This window comes from Protomyctophum bolini (genome assembly GCF_963924005.1).
Source record: "Protomyctophum bolini genome assembly, chromosome: 9".
NCBI lineage: Eukaryota > Metazoa > Chordata > Actinopteri > Myctophiformes > Myctophidae > Protomyctophum > Protomyctophum bolini.
The window spans coordinates 16,169,547-16,195,829 of record NC_137870.1 but is presented as its reverse complement, the minus strand read 5'-3'; the positions used below and the strand labels follow the sequence as shown (position 1 = coordinate 16,195,829).

Below are 26,283 nucleotides of genomic sequence, written 5' to 3'. Positions count from 1 at the left end.
AAACTGAAGAAGGTAAAATAGCAGATCTAAAAGATCACAATGCATGGCATTGCTTCTAAATCAGATTCACTACTTTTCTGCGAGACTCTTGTATAATGATACTCAAACATGGAGATACAAGGTTTCTTTGTACACACTAGGGGGGTAACAGTAGCCTACACATATTCCTACCGAACCGTCTCACTACATTTCAGCTATTTTCGGACCACAATTCCTGCGCGCAACCATGCATGAAATGACTTGTCTCAGTTCTACTCGATCTCGTCTCCACTAGTACCTCCATAACATTTAGTTTTTATTTGGTGACAAAATTGTCGTTGTTCTTCCTCACTGTAAATCGCTCTGGATTTAAAAGCGTCTGCTAAATGCCTAAATTGCAAATTGTCATAGCTTTAGTCATCATAGCTTAGTTGTTTACACCAGTGTAAAAAGGTAGCAGACAAATAATGTTTTCATCATAGTTGTAGTCAACAACATTAACACTGGATTGTTAAGCCATATTCTACAAACTCTCCGTGATAATGAACAACACGCTAGCACACATCTGGCAGGCTGACTTAAGGAGGCAATGCTGTGACACTTAACTGTGCCATCTATCTCTTGCTGGGGTTGTGAATGAAAGACAGATGTGAACCAGCTGGCTTTTAATACCGCCCGTGAACAGAACGTTGAATAGCATTATGTATGCAGACTGTGAGCTGTGTGGTTTTGTTTTCATGAGTTCTTGTACAGTTGACATGGGAAATAACTTACAGTTCTCCTCTGGCACTTAGCTTAGCTGTCCCTTGCTGTGGTTGTAAATTGACTGGCTGTGAGTAGAATGGTGGTTGGTCCTCACACTTAAAACCTGAACCCATTTTGAGTTTAATAAAACATATACCGGTATTCCGTTTAACCCATTAAGACCTGAGGCAGTATATAGTTCTCACACTCAAAAATGCATTTTGAATAGCCAATGCAAGAAACTTATAATTTATTATATTTGTTAGAATTTGGAAACCAGCGGATGGCTACTCAGATCGAGTGCTTTGGAGGAGACGGGGGTGTACAGTCCTGGTGCGTTCACAGCACGGGGATCAGCCCTCAGACATATTTGGCCCATGCATCCATCAAGCCCAACCCCACCCCAAACCCTAACTCTAACCTCAGTCTTAACCGGCCATGGTCTAAAACCTTTATCTGCAAAAAAAAGTTGTTTGAGGTTGGCACAAAAATAGTGGCATAAGCAGGATTCGAAACCAGGAGGTATGGATTGAAAGTCTATTGACTAACGAGCCATGCTACAAGCTTGCTGCCAGAACGGCCAACTCAAGAAAAGCCCCGCCCAGTTGGGGAGGGGTAAGAAAAGCCCCGCCCAGTGAGGGAGGGGATGGAGAGGGGAAGTCTCGCCCGGTAGGGGCAAGGCTTCCCCTCCCATCCCCTCACTATATTTCTGTCAGCAGCCGCTGAGGGCTAATTTCACCCCTCTGCCGCGGACCCCCATCTCAAAATATTTTGTTCCAGGGACCCCCAGAAGCAAAGACTTGCATTACATCATCACTGGGACCTTCTATAGCTGCATACAGGTATCTCCATAGGATTCAATTCATTTTTGCTGTAAATGAACGCCCTACTTTCGCGCTGTGTTTTGAGCTAGATTGTACTTTTGATGCTTTTGAATTTGAATCCCAAAAGAGGTTTCCACCCGACAGGGACAATATAATTCATGAGTACAGACACAGGTGTCTACACAACTCTCTCTTGCCAGCTTCCTTAACAGTCTGAATTTGCACGGTGACACGGTGACTATAGTGCATCTAAAAACGGCTGACTTCTTTCACGGTTCATCCAAGGATGCTGGAAAAACTAACAGCTTAGAACCAAGAAAGCCATTCATACATAAGCCATTCATAATTCATACTTAGTTCTGCGGTTTTTTGATGTTGCTCATTCTAAACTATGTTGCATCTCCCATGGTATGCTTGAAGTAGAACACAACCAGGCAGCCCTTCAAACAAACAATGCAAACCACGACACTGTACTATCCTGTGTTCATTTAATTGAGTGTACACAGATGCAACCAAATGAGGCACTACACTGTTCTCTATGTATAAAATTACCTTGCTTAGTGTAAGTGGCTCTTCATAAGAGAGTCTGCTAAACGCCTTCCATTATAAATTCCAAATGGAAGCGTCCATTTGGCTGTGTGAAATATCTTTCATCACCTTGCTTGCACATGGTGTTATTGCTGTTATTGTCTCTACCAGGCCGAAGGCTTTCACATTGGCCTCTTATAGCGCCATCAGGAGGCCGCTTTGTGCTAAACACTTTTTTGGACAGTACACCTACATATTTTGTCCAAACATCACTCAAATTGGTGAGACTCCATCCTGATTGGCTTCCAAAGTTCGCAGGAGTGCTCTGTTTCAAACTAAATGCCGCAAATCACGAACACATCGTGTGATTTCCGGTGGAGACCTGTGCCCAGAAGGGCACTTTTTCTAGTTGCTGCTGTTGTCTCAACAGAAAATTGACAGAGACATAATTAGTTGACGCATGCAGTGGGCAAAGGGAAAGTACATTCACTCAATTATACTGTGATTCACTATGTTTACCAATTTGAGGCACTTTGGAGAGTTATATTTGTCTTATTCAGCGCAGAGCTTTCCAAATGGCATGCCCTGTGGTGTTGCAGTCGATAAGGCCGGATGGAACAGGTCTTGGGTGGTGGGGGTAGTGTGTGAGTGACGTGTGGGATCGCAGTGTGTCACCCTGACAGGAAGCTGCAGCATTTGTTTGTTCTGAAGGCGGACAGCTGTGACACTCCGCATGGTGACACGGTCATGCCTTTGCCTCCATTCAGAATCTCTAAACCATTAAGACCTTAGGTCCACAAATGCCTTCTAAATCACTACAGTAGTTCTCACACTTAATGGCTCGCAGCGCTGCACAAAGTGACATGCTGTGAGCTTGTACTTGTATATATATTTTTTAACACATTTGATCCCGTTGAAAGGTATACTCGTCCTGATTAATTAACTGCGGGGTGCTCTTGACGAGTAGGCTCGTCTTGAGGCGTTTGATATCGCTATAAGTTTCTCTTGCTATTTTCCTTTTTTTTTAACCGCTCCAGTTGCTGTGCACGGTTGTTGGGCCCCACCCGCACTGTGTCTCATTCTCCATAGCCATTAGCTTCTGTTTTAGCCGCGGCCTTTGCACGCTTTTTTCTCTGAAACTACGGCGCTATCCGTGGTTTTGAAGTAATCGGCGATGTTCGGAGGTCTTTTCTGATTATCCGGTGAGCGCAAAAGCAAGGATGAACCTCATTTGAGCTCGCTAGCATCTAAGATGGGACCTCAAACCAGAATAGAATTGCTTCTCATCACATGGAACCCAAGCGCCATACCAGCAGGCCACACTCATTGTGTTTAATAGCCAATGCTAAAATGACAGAGATGCTTTCCGAGCTTCCCAAACACACAAGCGAACCGTTGTTGGTGTGCTGACCTGTTTCTATGAGTAAATTATGGAAAAAGGATAAGATGGCACATGTCCGTTCTTTAAAAACGGTGCTGGACCAAAAATTAAAAGTTAAAATAAGAAAAACATAAACAAGTTGAAACACAAACACAAGGTTTCTGTCCGGCATCAACACTATAAGGTCGGACAGCATATTCAACGGTTTCTCAAAAATGACAGAACGTCAGTTAAGCCACACAAAATTCAGAGGAGCACCATTTAAATGACTGATTTGAAGTTGGCGGACCATGAAGGTTGCACCGCAGAAAATAAACGACAGACCTTATAAGGTCTGTCGTTGAATACGAGCTTCATATTATTGAATTGCGATCAGTTCTGAATAAAAATACGGAATGGATTGCAGTTAAATCATCCACCGCCTTCTAAATATGTCACTTCTGGGATTGCATTTGGCCTAAGGCACGCACGAGCGCACATGCACGCATGCACATACACACACACACATACACACACACACTGAAATCCTTGGTAAAACGTAAATCTCTCTTCCTCGCAATGCCTTTAGATATCATGTCATGAGATGTCCCCTGTGTGGCTATTTAAAAGACTTATAACAGTGCAGAATGTGGCTAATAAAGATGATGAGTACAGGGCTGAGCATCCCACATCCCCACTACAACAACATGTATCATTTCAGGAGTTTAACTCAGATTATGTGAGAGAGCTGTGTAGTGGTTCAACCCAACCTGTTGTTAGCCCTCAGGCTGCTGCAAGTGGACCTGCAAATAATTGGCAAAATACTAAGATTTTAATGTTAATATAAGATTAATATTTTAGGATAATAGCTAAATTCTTATTTTATTTATATTCATTTTTTTTAAACCTTGAAAAGTATGTTATGGATTGTAGTAATGTCCAGATAATTGAAAAAAAGAAAAAAAACATCCTGTCTAGTAGTGTCAAGTAGTATTATTTCATCAATGTGCTTTATTCTTTCCACTGTGCGTTAAGTGTGCAGCAGTATCTGGTTTGTCCATAATGTAACCTTCTTTTGATCAGTGTTTTGTAATGTCCATTGTAATGTCCAATGTCCAGACATGGACACTTTCAAAGAAACTATGGTTGGATGGCACTTACAGTACACCTGCCTTCTAATGAGAGGCACTTACACCTGCTTTCTAATGAGAGGCCCTTACACCTGCCTTCTAATGAGAGGCACTTACACCTGCATTCTAATGAGAGGCACTTACACCTGCCTTCTAATGAGAGCGCAAAATCTGTCTTGGAAGAGCCACCCATCGACTAAATTAATATACGGCAACCTTCCCCGTGTTTCTTCACTAGTCCGATCCAGAAGAACACAGTTTGCCGGCAACTGCTACAGAGCTCATGACAATGAGGTTATATCTTCCCTTTTTCTCTGGAGTCCTGCCTCAAAGCAGACCAGAGGTAGAAAACTGTCGTTCCCCGATGTCATCCCTAGGGACACAGGCATCAGTAAGCAGGAACTGGGGATGACAATGAAGGACCACTTCAACCCTATATACATTTCAGCCATTTGGAAATATTGCAACGCATTGTGAGCTGGTAGATCTGCTATTTTCATCAACTTTTGGTACTTTTATACTTTTACTCAAGTACATATTTTGAATTTCCATATTGCAGTATTGATTCTTTGACTCAAGTAAAAAAAATGTCAATTTCAACACACCAGGAAACGTCAACGTATGAATTTCACATGACTATATATACTGGCGGGCCATAAATAATACATTTTAGGATGGATGAAAATCTGCTCTCGTGCCACATCTGGCCCCTTGGGCTCGACTTCGGACATGTCTGCTGTACATCAATATCATAAAACAGATGTTGTTGTGACCTGAGACTGCCAACAGCATGACAATAGTGCCATGGGACGTACAGTAACTAAGTTAATATCTATTCTTACTGGAGTATTATGTATTTTTGGATACTCATTTCACGGACAAATATTGTACTTTTGACCTCGCTACATTTCCGCTACATTTTCTTGCAGTTTCTGGCCCTTTAAGTATGTTTTTTTAAAGGAAGTACTCCAGTACTTTAACTCAAGTACAATTTTGACAGAGCAGCTTTCACTTTGTAGTTGAGTAATATTTGACCAGGTGCATGTGCGTGTTTGTGTGTGATGCGTGCATGCGCATGTGCGCGAGTATTCATGCATGTGTGTGTGTGATGCGTGCGTGCACATGTGTGTGTGTGTGTGTGTGTGTGTGGGTGTGTGTGTGTGTGTGTGCGCGTGCGTGCGAGCATGTTCGTGTGTGTGTGAGAGAGAAAGAGAGAGATATGAGATACAGCGCGTGCGTGCGTGTGTCTGTGTCAATGATACATAAATGCTATTGATTTGACAATTACCAGCCGCTGGCACGATCTACGAGAGATGATATGTGATTATAGAAGATGATAACGACACTGTTTATCAGCCTCATTGGTAGAAGGATACAGCACAATACACTGTCTATCTCCCTCATTGGTAGAAGGATATACAGCACAATACACTGTCTATCTCCCTCATTGGTAGAAGGATATACAGCACAATACAATACACACTAGGACAGAAGGGGTCTTCAATGATTATTTCATTTTAGTCATATTTTAGTCATCTCAAAGTTGTAGTTTTACTTTTACTGTAGATGTAGTAGACTACAAAATTATGATTATTTAGTCGACTAAATCTACAGTTGATGTTGTCGACAATTTTTGGTGGGCCTTGATGGTGTCGTAAAATAGCCGATCTACAAACTCACAACGTGTTGCAGCGTGACACGTTGTGAGCTTGTAGATCGTTTGTTGCAGCAACTGAGAACAACCAAACCAAATGACCCCACTTCACTAGTCCCTCTCTAACATTTTTGTCATTTCTTTATTTGTTTTACTTAGTCTAAGTCTTTTTTCTTTTCTTTTCTTTTTCAGTGAAAAAGACTACTAGGTTTAGTCAACAAAATTAACACTGCTTAACTCTTTTTTGCCATCTCCGCACACAAATATCCATACCCCTCACCAATGGGACGACCTTATATGCCAACTCGTATATATCCGAACCCCCCGCCTATGGGACATTATAAGGCAACTCCATATACTGTATAGCCGCTGAAATACTAAAATATCTAAAACACATAATACCCATAACAACCCCAGGAAAGTGTTTCTTGTCTCCCAAACATCATTAAAATAAGATCTGGTTGCAAAAGGGGTGAAGTGTCCCTTTAAGATCAAATAGCTGGGGGTGGGAGTCCTTCATGTGACACTGTTTGAGAACCACTGCACTTTATGAACACAGCAGGAACAGGAAGACCTTTTGTTTATGGTTTATTATCGTGCATTTATGTTTTTTTTACGATCTGTTTACGTGGGATTAAAGGCTGCCAAGGTCACAGACACACAGCTTCCCACATTGTCATTCTGTTCGGAGTGCCGACTCACCGACCTGAGTCACAGTTTAATAAGAGATCTGTCTGTCTCGACGCCAGAGGCGTCAAGACAAACAGACAGACAGACAGACAGACAGACAGACAGAGAGAGAGAGAGAGAGAGAGAGAGAGAGAGAGAGAGAGAGAGAGAGAGAGAGAGAGAGAGAGAGAGAGAGAGAGAGAGAGAGAGCGTACGACAGAGAGACAGAGAGCTGTGCTTGTTACGTAGCCTGCGGATGGATGGAGGCTGAACCATCACAGTGAGTAGACAGTTCACAGAACTTCACACACAAGAGCTTAACCCCCAAACAATATTCACAAACAGTGCATATAGCTTCTGGTAGGCTACTGTACATACAGTATTAAATAATGAGCAAACATTCTATACCCTTCACTCTGTGAACGTCAGAAGAGTCTCAATAAGATAAGTTTGACTTTCTGTCTCCCATCAGCCTTTATGTAGCCTATGGATGTCCACATAGACATAGGTCATCTAATCACTCAGCCCACCCATCTTAACCACTTAACTTGAAGCTAGTGCGTTCTCAGGGCATTTTTATATTAACGATCAATCCAATGGAATCAGGTTTTGACACATAGAGCAGTGGTTCCCAAACTTTTTAGCCTGTGACCCAAATAAGATACATTTGTCTCCCCTGAAAATAGCATATCAACAAGCTCACAATGTTTCGCGCCGTGTCGCGTTGTTGTGAGCTTGTAGATTGGCTATTTTTACTACTATTTAAAAATTAGCTTTCTAATTTATGGAATTTCTTAGATTTTTCTAGTATTTCTTCATGACATTACTGAAAAGCAGAGAGACATACTGCTTCAGTTGATATACTGTGAAGCATACATGCAGTAAGCGGCACTGCTTCCCCACAAAATGTGATATTTACTACAAACCAACTTGCGTGAAAATCGGTTGAGAATTCAGTGAGTTTTGATGATTTTTATAGTGGACCACCTGCGTCATTAGTTATGCATGCATTATGGGTTTTCATGATTTTAATGATGGGGAGACCTCCTGCTTCAATAGACATACATCATGGGTGGCATACATAGCACACATCAGGAGGCACGTCTTGCCTCACAAAATATGGTGGATGAATGAATATGAATATGAACCAATGAATCTACCTTTATATACCAATGGTAATAAAGTCTGTGAGGAGGATTGACTCTGTCTGACTTATCATTGACCATTTTTATTTTCTGGCTGACATTGTTAGAAGCCACGATGATCTCTACCGGGGGAATAAATTGTCAGAATCCATTAGACGTGTAAAAAGAGGCAATGGGTCTCTATTACTTGATCATATCCAAGACCTTTTCTTCTTCCAAAGCAGCGACTTTTTGAATGGCAATCGAAAAATGTGAGATATGACCACAATGTCACGAAATGTCTCATTTTAAAGCTGCAAGTCTCTAGTTTACAATGAAAAAAGAATTATGATTCTAGCATGTTCCATCGTTTACTCATAAGCATTTTAGTACACCTTGGTTTCAGTGAAAAGTGAAACCAAGGTGTACTAAAATGCTTGCAGCTGCAAGTAAGACTTGCAGCTTTAAAATGAGACATTTCGTGACATTGTGGTCATATCGCACATCTTTCTATTGTCCTTCAAAAAGTCGCCAAATCTGGCCCAATGCACAATAAGATGTTATTAAATATAGCAATAAGAGGGTAGATTTGATTCATCTTTTTTTCCCCTTTTTTTAAGATTTATTTAATGATAATGCAAACATCATCATTCAAAACAACGAATTACAGAATCATGATTTTCAAAAACAAACCCCCACCCCAACCCCATAAAGGTAAACTACACAGCTTTGAGAGTGCATCACGTGCTGTGCAATTCAGGTCCGGTTTAGTAAGAACAGTGGGTGGTAATTAGTGATAAATGAGACACAGAAACTAGATACAAAAGGATGCTGCTTTTTCTACTGTGTTTCAGTGAAAACACTCAACAACACAAACAGTCCAATATGACCTAGACCTCTAATGTGAAAGGGTGAAATTGTGAATCACTATTCACACAAACGCACGCCCACACGCACGCATGTGCACACGCACACACAAAGTAAACTTGATCAACAACAAGAGCAGACTTGTGCATGAGCTTGTGCGCGCACGCACGTGCTCACACGCACACGCACACACACACACACACACACACACACACACACACACACACACACACTGTCTCTCACCAAGAGGCAGATGAGTAATAGAATTAAACAGAGCACAAGCTGCAGAGGTTGACAAAATAAGACACAATAAGACAACCTTGTATGACCCCTGCGCGCACGCACGTACACACACACACACACACACACACACACACACACACACACACACACACACACACACACACACACACACACACACACACACACACACACACACACACACACACACACACACACACACACACACACACACACACACACGCAGGGTTGGGATTCGGAACATAAGGAACCGGATCCAACCGTTTCTATCACTGTCAGAGCTGGTAAGTGGAGTTCACAAAATCTGCTAATACAGTATATACTGTAGGTGGTTCTCAAACTTTCTAATTCCATTCTTACATTCTCAAAGTTACAGACCTGCCCATTTGGGTTCATTTGGAACTCCCCAAATAGAAGAATATGTATGCAATACTCTATGATTAATTAGTGTTTTATCAGGAATTATAACGAAAGCCAAAATTGTATATTTTTAATATATAGGAATCGTAAGGGAACCATTAAGGACTGGGACCGTTTTCTTTAGAGGGAATCGTTAAAGGGCCCCTTTTGCAACCAGATCTAATTCTAATGACGTTTAGGACACTTTCCTGGGGTTTTTATGTATGCAATATGTGTTTTTAGATATTTTAGTCTTGGTGCCATGTTCATGTCCAAAGTTTGTCATGAGTTTGTCTCACTTCCTTCCTAAACTACAAGTCACACCTCCAAGTGTATCAAAGCATTATGGTCATTGTAGGAATTCAGCAATCCAGTCAAACCCTAGACACAGACTTTAGAAATTTTCTGGCCATAGGGTAAATTTCAAATTGTGCTACTGTTATCTACTACAAATACTATTTTTGCAGGGGAATTCTTCAAAATAAAGGCGCTAGAGTGCCAGCAGATATGGCAGATTTGACTCCCAAAAACGGGAGGCATAATCTTCCGTTCTTACCTCATGCTGGTACACCTAAAGTCTTTCTAGAAGCGTTTATATTCCAAACGAGATGCTTTCTGAAGTCAGAAATGAAGACAGAACATTGTCCTTTTGGTCAAGACCCAGTGGCGTGCACAGATAGACACTAGGGGGGGGTGCACCCCCTGCCCTTTTCCCTCTGGATAAAATGTGCCCATTTGAAAAAATAAAATAATAATAATATATATATATATATATATATATATATATTCTAATATATTATTTAAGCCCCAAAATCTATAAATCTCACACTATTAAGGCAACCGGACGGTTCCACGCGCTGCACAAGGTGCCCTTTTTTCACTTGAGCACCTGCCCCTATAAATGTCTGTGCATGCCACTGTCAAAACCCTAGATTTAGAGTTATGAGCCATTGATTTTAATCGGGCAAGCAAATAAGGAAGTGGTTTCACAAGGTTTCACACTGAGCTTTGAGATCCACTATTTGCAAACTTATTTTTTTTGCATAATGACATGCTGCCCAAAATACAGCCGTCAGGCTGTGGGTTGACTGTTTAACAGGCAGCCAGTGAGTCTAGCAGCTGCATTGTGAACGTAACATGACTGACTGACTATGACTCACATGTAATGAGGTCCATGTCTGCTGCTTACACAACATACTGCGGTGCTTAATTAACTCTTGTCCGGCTCACGAATCCCGCAGGCAGGATTTCATCAACGCATGAGGGTTCAGCGAGGCAAACGCCATGCACCACACAAACACAGTAGGTGTATATAAAGCAGTGGTTCTCATATAGCCGAATAGAAAATCAAGATTGTTTGTGGCCCAATAACACAAGATATGAGAGCTGTCTGTTAGTATGTTAATGGTGATGGTAATGGTGGAGGGCACTATTGTACAATTTACCATGCAGTTCTCCTGCTGTTGAAACAGCATGCTTTGACAATACATATGCCCTGGGATTCAAACCTCCCATATGTGGGAGACTAAACACGTATAGGTGTCCTCTCCGACACCAGGGTCTAAATGTCTCAGTGGAAGAGGAACTAGAGTGGTTCCGATTTACAGTATCGGAAATGCCTCCAGAAAGATGTGTGTTTTTTAATCAATCAGAACGTCGCATACCTCCAGGCTATGGGATGTAGCTCTGTTACATGCTGCACATACTGCATTTGCGTGCAGAACGATAGTTTACACAATAGTCTACTGGAATGTTCATGAACCCAGAAATGTTGGTGTTTTAAAATACCTGTCATTCATTGAAATAAGTTCCAAATCGCAGTTTTACCACTACTGCTGCAAAATTCTTCCACAACTAATGTCTGTTTATTTTCTCAAAGCCGTTGTCAAGCGAGACCACAGGGGAATTTCCTACTCCGCTGGTCCAATGTGCACATCACAGGTAATGAGGTTCATGTCTGCATCTATGACCCACTTCCGGTGCTTAATTAGGCAATGTTTCGTCCAGTTCACCAATTGCCGTAGGCAAGATTTCATCGTATGAGGAGGATCAGTAAAGCTGACACCGGCACGCAAACACAGTATGGCGTGGTAACTGGTAAGGCAAGGTAACAACCCCCCCCCACACACACACACACACACACACACACACACACAGACACACATGCACGCACGCACACACACACACACACACACACACACACACACACACACACACACACACACACACACACACACACACACACACACACACACACACACACACACACACACACACACACACACATCAGTAAAAACACACAAAGTAAAAACACATCAAAACTGTGTGACAGCTGTCAGTGAACTCTGTGGTGTCTATGTTTGTGGTACCACAATGAACTCCCCACCTGCACGTACACTGAATAATCTATATTGAATCTCTCACCAATCACATTTGCAGGATGAGACACTGCACAAAACGAAATACTCAGTATTAACCACTTAAGCCATTTAGTCCCCTGATTTGCAAATGCACTTGGACCGCTGTTTTCCGTCTACACCAAATCTCAATGCCAAAACATAGGCGATCTACAAGCTCACAACTTGTAAATCAGCTATTTTATTGGCTAATGTTGACCCCCAGAAATATGGATGCTGAGTTTCCAGTGCTAAATTTGAGTCAGAGAGTGTTCAAAAACAAAACCATTTGTTCACTAGACTCTGGGACATGAGGAACAAATGGGATGAATTGGTTACATTTGTAATATTCTCAGTTACAAATGGGATCAATTGCTTAGATTTGTAATTTTCTCAGTCTAAACGGATAGATGGAGACTGAGGATTTGACTGTGTACAGACTACAGAGTGAGGGGAGAGCATGCAGGTAATGAGGCTGGTGTCTTCTATGGCTTCTATGACAAGACTTTGATGCTAAATTAAGAAACATTTTGTCCGGTTCACAAAACCCGAAGGCGGGCTATCAACGTATGAGGGTTCAGTCAAGCGAACGCCGTCACGCAAACACAATATGGCAGGATAAACAAAGTCTCTCACTCTCCCAAACACACACGCACGCGCACACACACACAACACATCAAAACTGGGTGACAGCAAGAGAAAGAGTGAGGGAGAGAGAGAGAGGAGATTAAAAACAAATTGAAGGGTAGATCCCGGAATAAATTGAACTCCAAATGTGTACACTAGCTTGGTTCTCTTTCTGACACGTGCGCACGTGTGCGCGCACTCACTCACACACACACACACACACACACACACACACGCACACACACACACACACACACACACACACACACACACACACACACACACACACACACACACACACACACACACACACACACGCAAAGACTCACATGCATTGGTGACAGCAAAGCTGTTGGCAGTCTCAATGTTGTCGACATGTGGGACCAGGTTGAAGGGCGCCTCGGTGGCGTTGGGGCTGGTGTTGTGCAGAAAGATGGCCAGCCGGAATGCTGTGTACTCCTGATCCGTGTTCCTGATGAACAGGCCACCTGGAAGAGGAGGAGCAGGATCATCTTTATTGTCACATCACAGGTATCAAGGTGAAATAAATGGTGGGTCTTTTTGCACCCGCTTCATTGTTTTGGTTGTAAAGAGAAAGGAGGAAAAAAAGAAGAAGGGGGAAAAGAAAGAATAAAAAACAAAGAGGTATCTACATATTTATATCAGCTGGTACTGTTTGTGATATTATATCATCTGTCGGGTGAAAACCTCATGTGTCCAAACATTGCAAAATATAGCAGATCGACAAGCTCAGAATGTGTCACTTCGCGGCGCGTTTTTTTTAGCTTGTGGATCTGCCACTTTTGATTATTTTGTTTGACACTGTAGTATATGATCAAGTGGCGGGGCGTTGATTTACGAACCAACACAATGAGTTAAAATGTGCAAATAAGAGATCTCTGCCCGACAACAGTGATGTGTACACATGGCAAATCCATTCATAGTACTGTATAGGTTTAGAAATGAGGTGCATGCATGGGCATTGCAGCTGGTATAGCCTACGGTTCATGATATTATGAGTATCAGCGTGTGTCAGGTTCAACCACGTAGTCCACAAAGAGGTGACTTTCATATATAATCCACAGGTCCATGGGGATGTAACGTGTATTGGAAGTATTCCATAGACCCAAGCTAAATCCTGTATTCTAAATGAGTGAAAAAAACCTTGAGAATAAGAATTGGCATCAAGTGAAGTCGTCAGCGTAGGGTACTATGTTTTGTAATTCAATTGAAAGTCTACAAAGTAAACTAGAAGCTAAAAATGTCAAGCAATTGCAGTGGAGTAAAAGCTTATTTATTCTGCCTGATGTGATGATAGACGGGGCGACGAAGGGATCGTTATTAGCCTGGTTACATGTTACAACAAGCACTAATTGATGTTTAGTGCAATCCTGCACAAAACAAACATCATCCACACAGACACACACACACACACACACACACACACACACACACACGCGCATGCTTACAGTATGTGCATGTAACGGAGACAAGCATACTATGTTAGGTCTCTAGCGAGAACATAAGAGATGGCCTTTAAAACCCTGCATAATGACATGCGAGAGGAGAGGGGAGGGAGACTGTAGGAGAGAGGAGAGGAGAGGAGAGGAGAGGAGAGGAGAGGAGAGGAGAGGAGAGGAGAGGAGACATATGCACTTCCTTCGTGTGTCTTTTTTTCTCTCCTCATTAACACCGAAATTGCTCTGCACTGCAAAACCCTGAGCCTTCACCTAACCCTGAGAGTCAAAAGAAATGGACCTCAGGGGTCCATTGTTGCAGTGTGGCTCTTTATCTGCTCATCAATAACTTTGCATGCTATCCTGTGTGCATGAATTTAACCACTTAACCTTCAAGCTCACTGCTTGTAGATTGGCTATTTTTCTGCAAAGAGATTTGGTGTAGAACTGAGGTCTATAGTTTACCAAGTCCAGAGCAGTGCACACCTGGTCCCATATAGTGGATAGTTTGATATAGATAGCTTCATAATTGGTCAGTACAACTCTGAGAGTGTATACAAATGGAACCACCAACACTGAGGATTTTACAAATAGATTGGGGTCCCAGAGATGATGTGTATCAAATGGGGGTCCGTGGCCAAATGCATATCAAAGGTTGAGAATCACTGCATGGTCTACTCTAGTCTACTCTGGGTTAGACTTAATAGGGTGCTTAAATGCATCCTATTTATACAGTATATCAGAAGGTAAATCCATCAGACATCCATTTACACAGAATGATACAAATCACATGAATGCTGTTGTGGTGTCCCAGCATGGCATCTCTCTCTCTCTCTCTCTGTGAAGTTAGAGTCCCCAGCATACAGACATGCTGTCTTGGCATCCATCAACGCTCCACTTGTGTGTGTTGCAGCGAAATGCAAATGCATCCTTGAGTGAACTGGAGGGAAGTGGCTGTGTGCGCGCGCGTAATCTGCAGTGCACATGCGTATTGCGTACGTGCATTTAGGCCTATGCATGTGTGTGTGACTGTGTGTGTGTGTGTGTGTGTGTGTGTGTGTGTGTGTGTGTGTGTGTGTGTGTGTGTGCGCGCGCTTGCGTGTGTGTGTGTGTGTCCACTACATTAACACCTGCATGTTAGGCCTCAGCAGAGCACTATACCATTCATTCAATTTCACTCAATTATAATGTGTTCACTTATACACTTAAACCCTCTACCGGGGTCCACCGTCCCCCAAGGGCTCTCGGATCCTTTAGTATTTCTCCTCTACACATAACGGAAACAGCTATGGAAGCCAAATATTCTCCCCCCCAGATGCTAAGCACGTACAGTAACCCTTACCTTCGCTGATCTACACGCTCACAAGGGGGATGAGGGGCATACATGGGGAAAGCTTCAGTAGGCCTCTGGCTCCATACGGGACTATACCTTTTTCGCAGAGTGTGGGACATGATGGGCCCACCCCAAAGCAGGGATGCTGGGGACCAATATTATAAGGACATATAGGAGGGGATGATACAAAATAACATTCAGTACAATAAAATATGTGAGACTTGCCCGACGCCTGCATGCATGGCGGCTGTGTGCGTATGGGGCTGTGTGTATGGGGGCTGTGTGTGTATGGGGACTGTGTGTGTATGGGGGCTGTGTGTGTATGGGGGCTGTGTGTGTATGGGGACTGTGTGTGTATGGGGGCTGTGTGTGTATGGGGGCTGTGTGTGTATGGGGGCTGTGTGTGTATGGGGGCTGTGTGTGTATGGGGGCTGTGTGTATGGGGGCTGTGTGTGTATGGGGGCTGTGTGTATGGGGACTGTGTGTGTATGCAGGGCTTTCCAGTGAGCCGAGTATTTAGCACGTTAACTTTATTGGCAGCTGTATGGAAGCCGGAGTCAGAATCTCATTATGGAAGCTCTCCCCAGTGCACCCACGACCTCCCCCCCTCCCCCCCCCTCTCTCTCTCTCTCTCTCTCTCTCTCTCACACACACACACACACACACACACACACACACACACACACACACACACACACACACACACACACACAAGGGAGAGTGATGCAGTGAATACATTAACCAACCACAACAGCACTTCTGAACATATACCAGAGGTATTTGACACACTAACACACAGTCAGAGCTGTGTTGTTTATCATCATCAGACTGCAAGTGAATGACATACACTCAGAGAGAAAGAGAGAGAGAGAGAGAGAGAGAGAGGGGGGGGGGGGGGGGGTTAAGCACCAGTCACGTATACTGGTTTGCTATAACTTTATCTCGGAATCTGGACCGATTAGGCTGTAGCTATATGCACGGTACCCCTGTGCACTGACACGAGGGATAACGACGGAATGAAAGGCAGGCAGAGAGAGAGAGAGAGAGAGAGAGAGAGAGAGAGAGAGAATACTGCAGTGTCTAACAGTGAGCGCGGACTGGAAGGAAGGGGTAACGAATTGCGCGCAGGGCGGGCGGCAGCTAAAAAGCGCAAAATAGCTAAAACGTCGGACAGAGAAGGGGGAGAGCGAGGACAGACAAACAAACAGACAGAAAGTTGGCATCGATTTGTAAAACGATATATTCGAGAGTGACATAATCGAGCTCGTCATTGACGGGATGGGAAGAGCTGTTTCTACAGTCGGCGCAAAACAGCCTCTCGTTCAGAAAAGGAGCGGAGCGCTTCTCTCCCCCTGGGAGACGTCTGTCTTGCTTCGGTCCGGTTCAGTCAGTGTGTCAATAATGTGTTATAGCAGCCATCATCTTGTGTTTTTTTCACATGCGTAAAACACTGAAAGGATCATTCAGTGTTTTATTGGTGCGTAAATCATGCGTCTTAACCACTAGAAAGCCCTGTTTTATACTCTCCGGATGTTCGAAATGGCTTTGTGAGCTTGTATGTCCCCTTTTTTCTATTAATACATGTTGAAAAATGTCAAAATATGTATGATATAGATTGTTTTTGTCCGCATATAGGCTTATAGGCTATCCAAAATAGAGACGTCAGGGTGAAAGTGGTTAACATCCATGTGCATGCATGGGCTCGTCTTCTTCTGCTTGCCAGTGTGTGTTTATTTTTTTACAATAAAAAGAAAAACAAAAGAAAAACTAAAAGAAATGTTAAATCTTTCAACTCACCTATCTGCACCGAACTGGGGAAAGCCCCCGTCGCCAGCCCCCAATAAAGGGCGGAATACACCCCGAGAAAGTGCCAAGAAAAAATAATCCTCATCTTCTTTCCCTGTCCAAAACCCCCTCAGAAACTGTTGAGAGACATCGAGAGAGAAAGCGAGAGACGGGGAGACAGAGAGGAGAGACAGAGAGAGACAGAGAGAGGGAGAGTGGAGAGGGACAGAGAGAAAAGAGGAGGAAAAAATAGAGAAAAGGAGAAAAAGAGAAAAAAGGTTTTCCCGTTTTCAGCAATATTTATTCCATGGTGGGTTGATCCGTTTCTTCTCCTTGCAGTGTCCGCTCTAATAGAGCTCTCGCCCCGGAGCACATGCGATATGAGAGAGGAGGAGGAGAGAAAGAGAAAGAGAGGGGGATAGGAGAGGGAGAGTGGGGGAAACTCGCTATAGATTGGTAAGAGCCTGCATGAAGAGATTGGACATTCCCTCTCTCGCAACTGGAAACTAAACTATACAATGAATGAAAAGCATGTTTCATCATATAATGTATGTTTTACATTATACATGAATTACTGTGCGGCTCTGTGTGTGTTTGTGCCATTAACCCTATATATATATATATATATATATATATATATATATATATATATTGACTGGGGTACCCCAGGCCTATAGCCCCCCAGACAAAAAAACTTGTGTTGTGAGCTTGTAGACCTTTTATATCTTCCTCCAAGAAGATGTGTTTATATCACCAAATGGAGCGCTATACTGTAAGAGTGTATGCAAATGGACCCAGGTCTGTATAACTCTGAGTGTACAAAATAAATGGAACCAAATGGACCCTTATACATGAAGAGTTCACAGTGTATATAAGGAGAGGGTCCAAGAGATTATAAATGCTATCAAATGGGACTGCGTGGTCCTTGAAATAAAAAAAGTATTGTAGGTTCTCAAAGTGGGGTCCCCTATAGGGAACCCACTTGTGAATGTAAAGGATGACTGCTATAATGGAAGCCATGATTGTTCTCGCATTAATAAAAAAATACATTTCAATTTTGAAATAGGCCTATTCCCAAAAATCTGCCAAATGATCGCTGGTCACTGGTATAGCCTAGGCTATAGTGGTTTTGTGAACTGTCTACAGCCCTCCTATATCATAATATGAGACCAAGTAGCCTAGATACAAACAATTACCATTTTACTATAATGGTATAATGGTTATAGGACCAATTATATGAAGAGGTTGAAAATGGGTGAAGTTGTCCTTTTACACTTTACTGTATTTATATCGGCTACGTCATCCCCGAAATCCTGAATGTAACTTTGCTGTATTTATATCAGCTACATCATCCCCAAATGTAACTTTACTGTATTTATATCAGCTACGTCATCCCCGAATGTAACTTTACTGTATTTATATCAGCTACGTCATCCCCGAATGTAACTTTACCATATGTATATGTCATCCCCGAATGTAACTTTACTGTACTTATATCAGCTACGTCATCCCCGAATGTAACTTTACTGTATTTATATCAGCTACGTCATCCCCGAATGTAACTTTACCATATCCCCAAATGTAACTTTACTGTATTTATATCGGCTATGTCATCGCCACATGTAGGCTATAGAACACTATAAACATCTGTTTTGTCATCACTAAACTCGGGTATATTTTACCCAATATTCCATTAGATTTTTTATAAAAACACATATATTGAAGTAGGCCTACAACATTACATGGCAACTTGAGGTCCTCTTCTTGTATATTTCATCATGACTTTTTATGAAAACACGAAAAATAGAACTTATCCTTTTTGGTCCACCCATTCCTGGGACATGTGAGAATGGTCCAGTGAGTGGGTGTTTTCTCTAACAAGGGGGAAATTTGCAGAACACCCGTGTGAAGTGAGGGGCGCTCTTATCATTATACATCATACATCTAATAAACAACTGAATTTCTGTGATTGGTATATAAATCGGCGTTAGCCGATTTGCTTGTGTGGTGACAAAAGCTGTATATAGGAGGCCCCTCAAAAATCACACCCATGTGAAGTGAGGGGTGCTCTTATCATACATCATCTCATTCTGAGTCTGACCGATCACAATCTGCATCCTCACTTTCGTCTTCAATGTTTGGTGTGTGTACACAATGTTTGTGTTTACACAAACACTAAAAGATGGCCATTCAAAGTCAACTGCATTCAATTGTGTTTGCACAAACACTAAAAGATGGCCATTCAAAGTAAATGGCATTCAATGTTTGTGTTTACACAAACCCTCAAAGCCATAATATGTCCATGGCTATATTCCTATATTATAGGAACAACAGGGATGTGGGCTTGGGCAGAGAAACATACCTTCTATGATGTCACTGATAGCCAGGATAGCTATACTGAAGGACCCACCCACCTCAGACATCAGCAACATTATGAAAATTACAAATATTTTCCGGGTGAAAATTGCCTGCATGTATTTAGTGTTCTAGGGTTAATAAAGTAGCAAGCCCATGATGTGCTCGGCAAAACAAGCTGCGGTGTCCCCCCGTCCCCCGAACAGATCATCCAGCAGCAGCATCATCAATAACACCGGCGGGCTGCTGCACGTGCAGCTGCGACGGGACGATGCATGGAAAGACCCCCCTCCCCATTCAACACCCCCCTATGGGGCGAGGGACAAATCGTTATCTCCCCCTGTCATCATAACCCCATGAGGCGAAACATCTGGCTACGAAAACTACACAGAGAGGGAGGGAGATTATAAATGAGAGAGAGAGAGAGAGAGATGTCTTAAGAGAACGCATTATAATTTAGCCTAAACGACGACAGAAGGATGGATGCAGATTTGAGAGAGAGAGCGAGAGAGAGAGAGAGAGAGAGAGAGAGCGCTCTGCTGCATCTTGTCCCATTCATTCATAATGGTTGGATGTGCCGCTGCTCTGGCAGGCAGACGGCGTGCGTTCCGCGTGCACAGCGGTGTGCGGGCGGTGGGGGAAGAACGGTGTAATTCTTCAGACAGCAAAACGAAAGGGATGCATCACGGTGTGTCCACTGGATGATTGCACGGTCTAGCGAGAGAGAGAGAGAGAGAGACTGTGACACTATACTACTGCTACACTACTACTATACTATACTATACTATACTACGTACTACTACTACTACTAACTACTTGTAACGGACCCAGAGTGGAAAGCTTTTGATTTGAAAGGTCTTCCGGAGACACAGGAAGCTCGCTAACCTACTGGGACCAAATTACTATATTAATAGTCATATATAGTCAATAATAATATATTAATTAGCAATTAGTAGCAACAGCCATGTGGCCGTGGAGGCCGTGCGGCAACACGTTTCTCGTGTTTAGAGCTTTACCACAGTGCGAAACACGAGAAACACGATATTCTATTAATATAATTATTTATTTCTATTAATATATTTGTTTCCTTTATGTATTTTTATGTCTTTATAAGCGATTGTAAAACATAGATTGGTTACATAACAGCCAATTAGCTGCTACAAACGTTATGCAAAGCTCGGCCAATCACTGCGGAAGTTCAATTTTATTGTTCGATTACTCCGGAGTGTCACAATAACAATAGTCTGGTTCCCCTTTGGGCAACCACACTAATAATAATAATATAGAGTGGGGAAAACATTCAAATTCCAAATTTCTGTGACTACTAGGCTATATAGGTAGGCTATTATGTTAGAGTAAAATCAGGTTTTGGACCCAGTTTTAGACCACAATGTGGCTCAAGCTAACTTGAGCGACTAGAGACACCACGAGCATGCTAAATAGTGCAAGTTTGCCGTGTCGAACGTTACGAAGTTCGCTTAGCCAACTCAGCCCTGTTCAAGTTGCAACCCGATAGGCACAGCATAGTAAAATCATGTTCTGGCGAGAGCGTTTGCCCTGATTGCCACTCAAAGTGACTAATGGCCAATCACTGCACGTCCTTACTCAAATGTGAAGGCTATTCCACACTCGCTAATCAGATAAAATTGGGAAATTTGGGAAACCAATCCGACATTGTGGAGTCCATGTTTGGGCACATCTGACCCGGGAAACCATATATGGGTCATGGCTGGCTCATCGTGACCTCATTACAACCTTATACTGTAACAATCAGAACCATAATATTGTATGTCTGAGTTATATTAAAGAACTAAAAGAAATAAAGGTCCTGTACCTGCGTCAGTAATTATTATTTATATTGGAACCAAACTGTATTTTAGACATGAAGGGAAACACAAAACTTGCTTTTGAAAATAACCTTTTTTGAGGGGCAATAGCCCCTATATGTCCAGACTTTGGTGTCTGGACATATAACCCACATTTTGTCGTAACACAAACCTCAAACCCAAACATCATCGGGAGATGATGACGATAGCGTTCTGCCAGACAGTACAGTATATAACCAGCCGCAAACTGGCAGTAGTCTCAATCGAGCAAAATATTTGCCCGTAGCTAATATAGTGTCGAAATTTAAACAATCATTCTTCCAGACTAACATAGTTGTGAAGACCTACACAACATAAGAAGAGAGACCAGACCAGGAGGTTGTAACATGGCTGACAAGCTGGCCGCCCTGGGCAAAGTCCTGGTGCGTCGGCGGGTGCTGGACGGCTCCAATGAAGAGACCCGCTTTGCCCGCTGCCTGTCCACCCTGGCCCTCATCTCCATTGGCGTGGGCTCCACACTGGGGGCGGGCGTCTATGTGTTGGCCGGAGAGGTGGCCCAGAAAGCAGGGCCCGCCATCGTCATCTCCTTCCTCTTGGCCGCCATCACCTCAGTGCTGGCGGGGTTGTGCTACGCGGAGTTTGGTGCCCGCGTGGGCAAGACGGGCTCGGCGTACCTGTACAGCTACGTGACGGTGGGAGAGATCTGGGCCTTCATCACAGGCTGGAGCCTGCTGCTGTCCTATGTGATCGCTGCTGCTGCCGTGGCCAAGGGCTGGGCCTCCACCTTTGACAACCTGGTGGATCAAAAGATCTCCGGCTTCTTCAAAGCCAACATGGAGATGAAGGTTCCCGGCCATGTCTTTGCAGAATACCCTGACTTCTTCGTCCTCTTGCTGCTGTTGCTGCTTACTGGCCTGCTGGCGTTCGGCGTGAAGGAGTCTGCGATGGTCAACAGGGTCTTTACGGTCATCAACCTGTTGGTTTTGGGCTTCTCCATCCTTTTTGGCTTCAGTAAGGGGAGCCCGGACAATTGGAATTTAAAATTGGAGAACTTCCAAGGTTTCTTGAACTCCACCAACAGCACCATGACTGTTGAAGGCCACTTTGGTGTGGGCGGATTCGCTCCATTCGGCCTGTCCGGCATTCTGTCTGCCGCCGCCACCTGCTTCTTCGCCTTTGTGGGATTCGACACCATTGCCACCATGAGTGAAGAAGCCAAGAATCCGCGACGTTCCATCCCCATGGCCATCTTGGTCACGCTGCTCATCTGTTTCATCGCCTACTTCGGTATGTCGACGGCGCTCACCTTCATGATGCCTTACTACATGATCAACGCCCAGAGCCCCCTGCCGGTGGCCTTCGGCCATGTGGGCTGGGCCTGGGCCAGGTACGCCGTGGCCGTGGGCTCTCTGTGTGCCCTCACCACCAGCCTGATGGGCTGCATGTTCCCCTTGCCCAGGGTGATCTATGCCATGGCCGATGACGGTCTGCTGTTCCGCTCTCTGTCTAGGATCAACGGTAAAACCAAGACCCCCGTCCTGGCGACCCTAGTATCCGGCGGCGTGGCCGCCGTCATGGGCTTCTTGTTCGACCTGGGACCTCTGGTGGACCTGTCAGTCATCGGGACGCTGTGGTCCTACACCCTGGTGGCCATCTGCGTTGTCATCCTCAGGTACCAGCCAGGGAACCCTTCCGTCAAGCAGGACGAGAATGAGAACAAGCCAGAGGAAGAGGTTGAGAGCATCAGCCTCAAGCTTCTGGTCTTTCCCAGCAGGAAAACGCCCACGCGGACTTCGGGGACCATCGTCTACGCAGCCACCATTGTGGTGTCTGTGCTGATCACCGTGCTGTGCGCCGTGCTCCCGGGCCCCGAGCTTCCGTCTGCCGGCGCCGGTGTGCTGTCGGTGTGTGTGATCCTGGCGTTGCTCTGCCTGGCGGGCATGGCCGTCATCTGGAGGCAGCCACAGAGCGCAGAGGCCATCAGCTTCAAGGTTCCTCTTATTCCTGCCGTGCCACTGCTCAGCATCCTGGCCAACATTTACCTCATGATGCAGCTGGACTGCATCACCTGGAGCGGATTCGCTATCTGGATGGCCCTGGGCCTTACCATCTACTTCCTGTACGGGATCAGGAACAGCAATGAGGCTGGAGGCAGCACCCCACCCTCCTCTGCACACAAGACGGAGCCAGAGAGCCAGAGCAACAAGAGCTCTCTGTACAAGGGCAACCACGTGGAGGGTCTCGTTGGTACTGTGTAGATCTAAGGACTTCTATATGGTGTTGGATGATTGTGTACAAAAGGAACCAAATGGACCACTCAGATTTAAAGACATTTAAAGGTCCATTTGGTCCCCTGGTGGTATACAAGAAAAGAGAAGAACCAGTACCAATAGGATCAACAAAAGGACCCTCTTATCCTCTCTGATGTCTGGCTTTTGAAATTACGTCATATGGCAGCCTTTTAAACAGTAAAAGTCCATAGACTTGGGTGCCACATGACGTCACGTTTAGTGCCCTAAACAATAAAGTAATAGACTAGGCTGCCATCTGTTTTTTTTGTTAAAAGTCCTCTAAAAAACAAAAAATTTAGGGGCACGGTGCACGTAGGGGCACGGTGGCACAGTTGGTAGTGCTGTCGCCTCACAGCTAGAAGGTCCTGGGTTCGATTCCCGCTCGGGGCACTGTGGGTGCTGGCGGCGTGTTTCCTCCTCCGCGTCATCAGTGCCCATACCCGAAGGTGGGGTTGGCGAAAGGACCTTTCTGTGTGGAGTTTGCATGTTCTCCCCGTGTCCCCTAGGGTAGATACCCTCACAAAAACATGCAGTAATACTGGTCTCTAAACTGCCTCCCCCTGGCCAGCCGGGGCGCCTGATGGAGGGGAAAGGAACTTGTTGGAATAACGTGTTCCTTTCACGCGCTACGTCCAACCAGGGAAACTCCCCCTGTCAGGTGTAAAGGAGCAACTTGGACACTCAAGCATGAAGGAAGCATGAGTTAAGTCCGTTGCTCTCCCCAGGTTGGCGGAGGGTGTGTAGAGCCCAGGATCACATTAGATGATTGGCACAGGGGTGAAAAATGGGTTACAAAATCGTGGGATAAAAAATATATTAAAAAAAAAAATTAAAAGTCCATACAATTGCTTGCCATATGAAGTACGGTAATTTCAAAAGCCAGCATTGGAAAACCCATTACTACAATTTGAACTGTGCAGCCTGCCTAAATGGGATTGTGTCATGTTGTTAATTGAAACAAGGTAATGCTTAATAAGCTGAAATAAAGAAGCACATTTTCACCATCGTGTTCATAAAGCTCACTGCTTGCTTCATCTGGTTGAAAAGAACTGTCCGTGGTCCTGAAATCACACAGTACTGAAACGACAGCTGACCCAGTCAGCCCAAGCCTGGTTGTCACTCGTCAGTCATTGTGATCTTGTAGATCAGTGCTTCTCAACATGTCAACACTTTTTTTCCCCTTTTTTTTTTTCAACAAACTTCATAGTTCAAATATGATTCGTTTTGGGGTTTTTTACTTTTTTAAGTGCCACACAAGGGCATGGCATGCCCTGACCCCTTCCCCCAAAACACTGTCATAATTTAAACAGCCCTGAAAATCCAAGGGTGAGGAAATGCCCCTCCCCTTTTTTCTGTTTAGCTTGTTTTTATGCTTGATTTGTTTTTGCTTGTTTTATGCTTGATATACATGTAGCCCACGGACCCCCATTTCACATCTTTTCATCTTGCATTTGTATGCTCTTAACCAAAGTCATTAAGTATTCTTTTGGTTCCTAACTATACATCATTTAGCTGTGGATCCACTGGAACCCCCTGCAGGACCCCTGGGGTTGAGAACCGAACCAGTGCTTTTAAATGTTTTATATTAAGTCTATTCTAATTATTATCAACTCTCCCTCACACACGCTTCCTGTACCAACTCAATGTCTGCCAAGGACTGAATTGACTGATTTTTCAGCAACTCCAGCAGCGCCAACGACGCCTTTATCGTCTTTTTCAGACGGGTATAACATTGGACCAAAAAAAAATAAAAAAAATAAAATTAAATTAAAAAATGTATTGAGACTGGCGCTTAGGGACTTTTTGGCACTTCTTAATAGCGATGGATGAGTTAATCTATCTTATTGGCATTATTTGTCCCAGCAGCACCCACCACCAATGCTAACATAGAGCAGGGACGTCCATAAACCATACACCGAGTCTCCTCGCTTGTCTACCCACAGATAACAGCTAATCTTCGACTTGGTGCCTCAGTGGCTCGTAACAGCCTGGAGCGGAGTTAAGACACGCCCCTCGCGACTGCAGAGTGTATAGTCACCGATCTCTCTAGGTCGTCCTCAGACGAGCCCTCCATCGTCGTTTCCAGTCATCTCGGTTCTCCATACATCCGGCCAGTTCGTTGGTACTTTGCACTCCTGCATCGCTCTTGAGTATATCCACGTATGTTAGCACGGGGCGTCCTCGTGATCGATGGCCGTGTGTTGGTTCCCAGAGCACCAGTTTGCTGGCTGGCAGTTCTTGATGTCTTTGGCAGTGTCCTGCTAGTCTCATTCTCCTGGCTGCTATTTTCTGGCTCACCCTCGGTAGTCCCTCATACAGAGTCATGTTAGTGACATGTACAGTCTTGCTGATGTTAAGTACTGCACGCAGCATTCTGGTGTAGCACCCGTCAAGGGACTTCTCCAGGGTTGGCTTCAGGGTCCAGCATTCACTGCCGTATAGGAGAACAGACTCCACTGTTGCATAGAAGAAGCTGAGTTTGATTTGTCGGGGGAGATTGGAGTTCCAAACACTGTTCATGCCATTTAGGGACCTCCATGCAAGTGCCTTCCTCACTTTCAGATCTTGCTCGGTTGAGTTGACCCATGAGCCCAGGTACTTGAAGTCCTTGACTTCCTTCAGCACCGTGCCTCCTGCTGTTGTGAGAGGTGGATGTTCCGGTGAGATGTTGTAG

At 44.1% G+C, this 26,283-nt stretch overlaps 2 protein-coding genes across 5 annotated transcripts in view; one reads left to right on the top strand and one right to left on the bottom strand.

The window, feature by feature from the left end:
• gria4a (glutamate receptor, ionotropic, AMPA 4a) overlaps positions 1 to 17,464 on the bottom strand; it is a 152,625-nt gene extending 135,161 nt beyond the window's left edge. For 3 of the 4 annotated variants that reach the window (XM_080772323.1, XM_080772324.1, XM_080772325.1), the window contains exons 1-2: positions 17,150 to 17,464; positions 12,892 to 13,050 (exon numbers count right to left, since the gene is read on the bottom strand). In XM_080772323.1, the coding sequence (XP_080628449.1) occupies positions 12,892 to 13,050; positions 17,150 to 17,243 (253 nt within the window). In that variant the 5' untranslated portion in view covers positions 17,244 to 17,464. The remainder of the gene's footprint in view (positions 1 to 12,891; positions 13,051 to 17,149) is intronic. The other variant, XM_080772326.1, reaches the window with a different exon arrangement.
• A 4,240-nt stretch (positions 17,465 to 21,704) lies between these two features.
• Positions 21,705 to 23,576, top strand: LOC308321752 (cationic amino acid transporter 3-like; the record flags this gene model as incomplete). The annotated part of the gene is made up of 1 exon (XM_080772842.1): positions 21,705 to 23,576. The coding sequence occupies one exon, from the start codon at positions 21,705 to 21,707 to the stop codon at positions 23,574 to 23,576; it is 1,872 nt and encodes a 623-aa protein (XP_080628968.1).
• Positions 23,577 to 26,283: the final 2,707 nt, after the last annotated feature.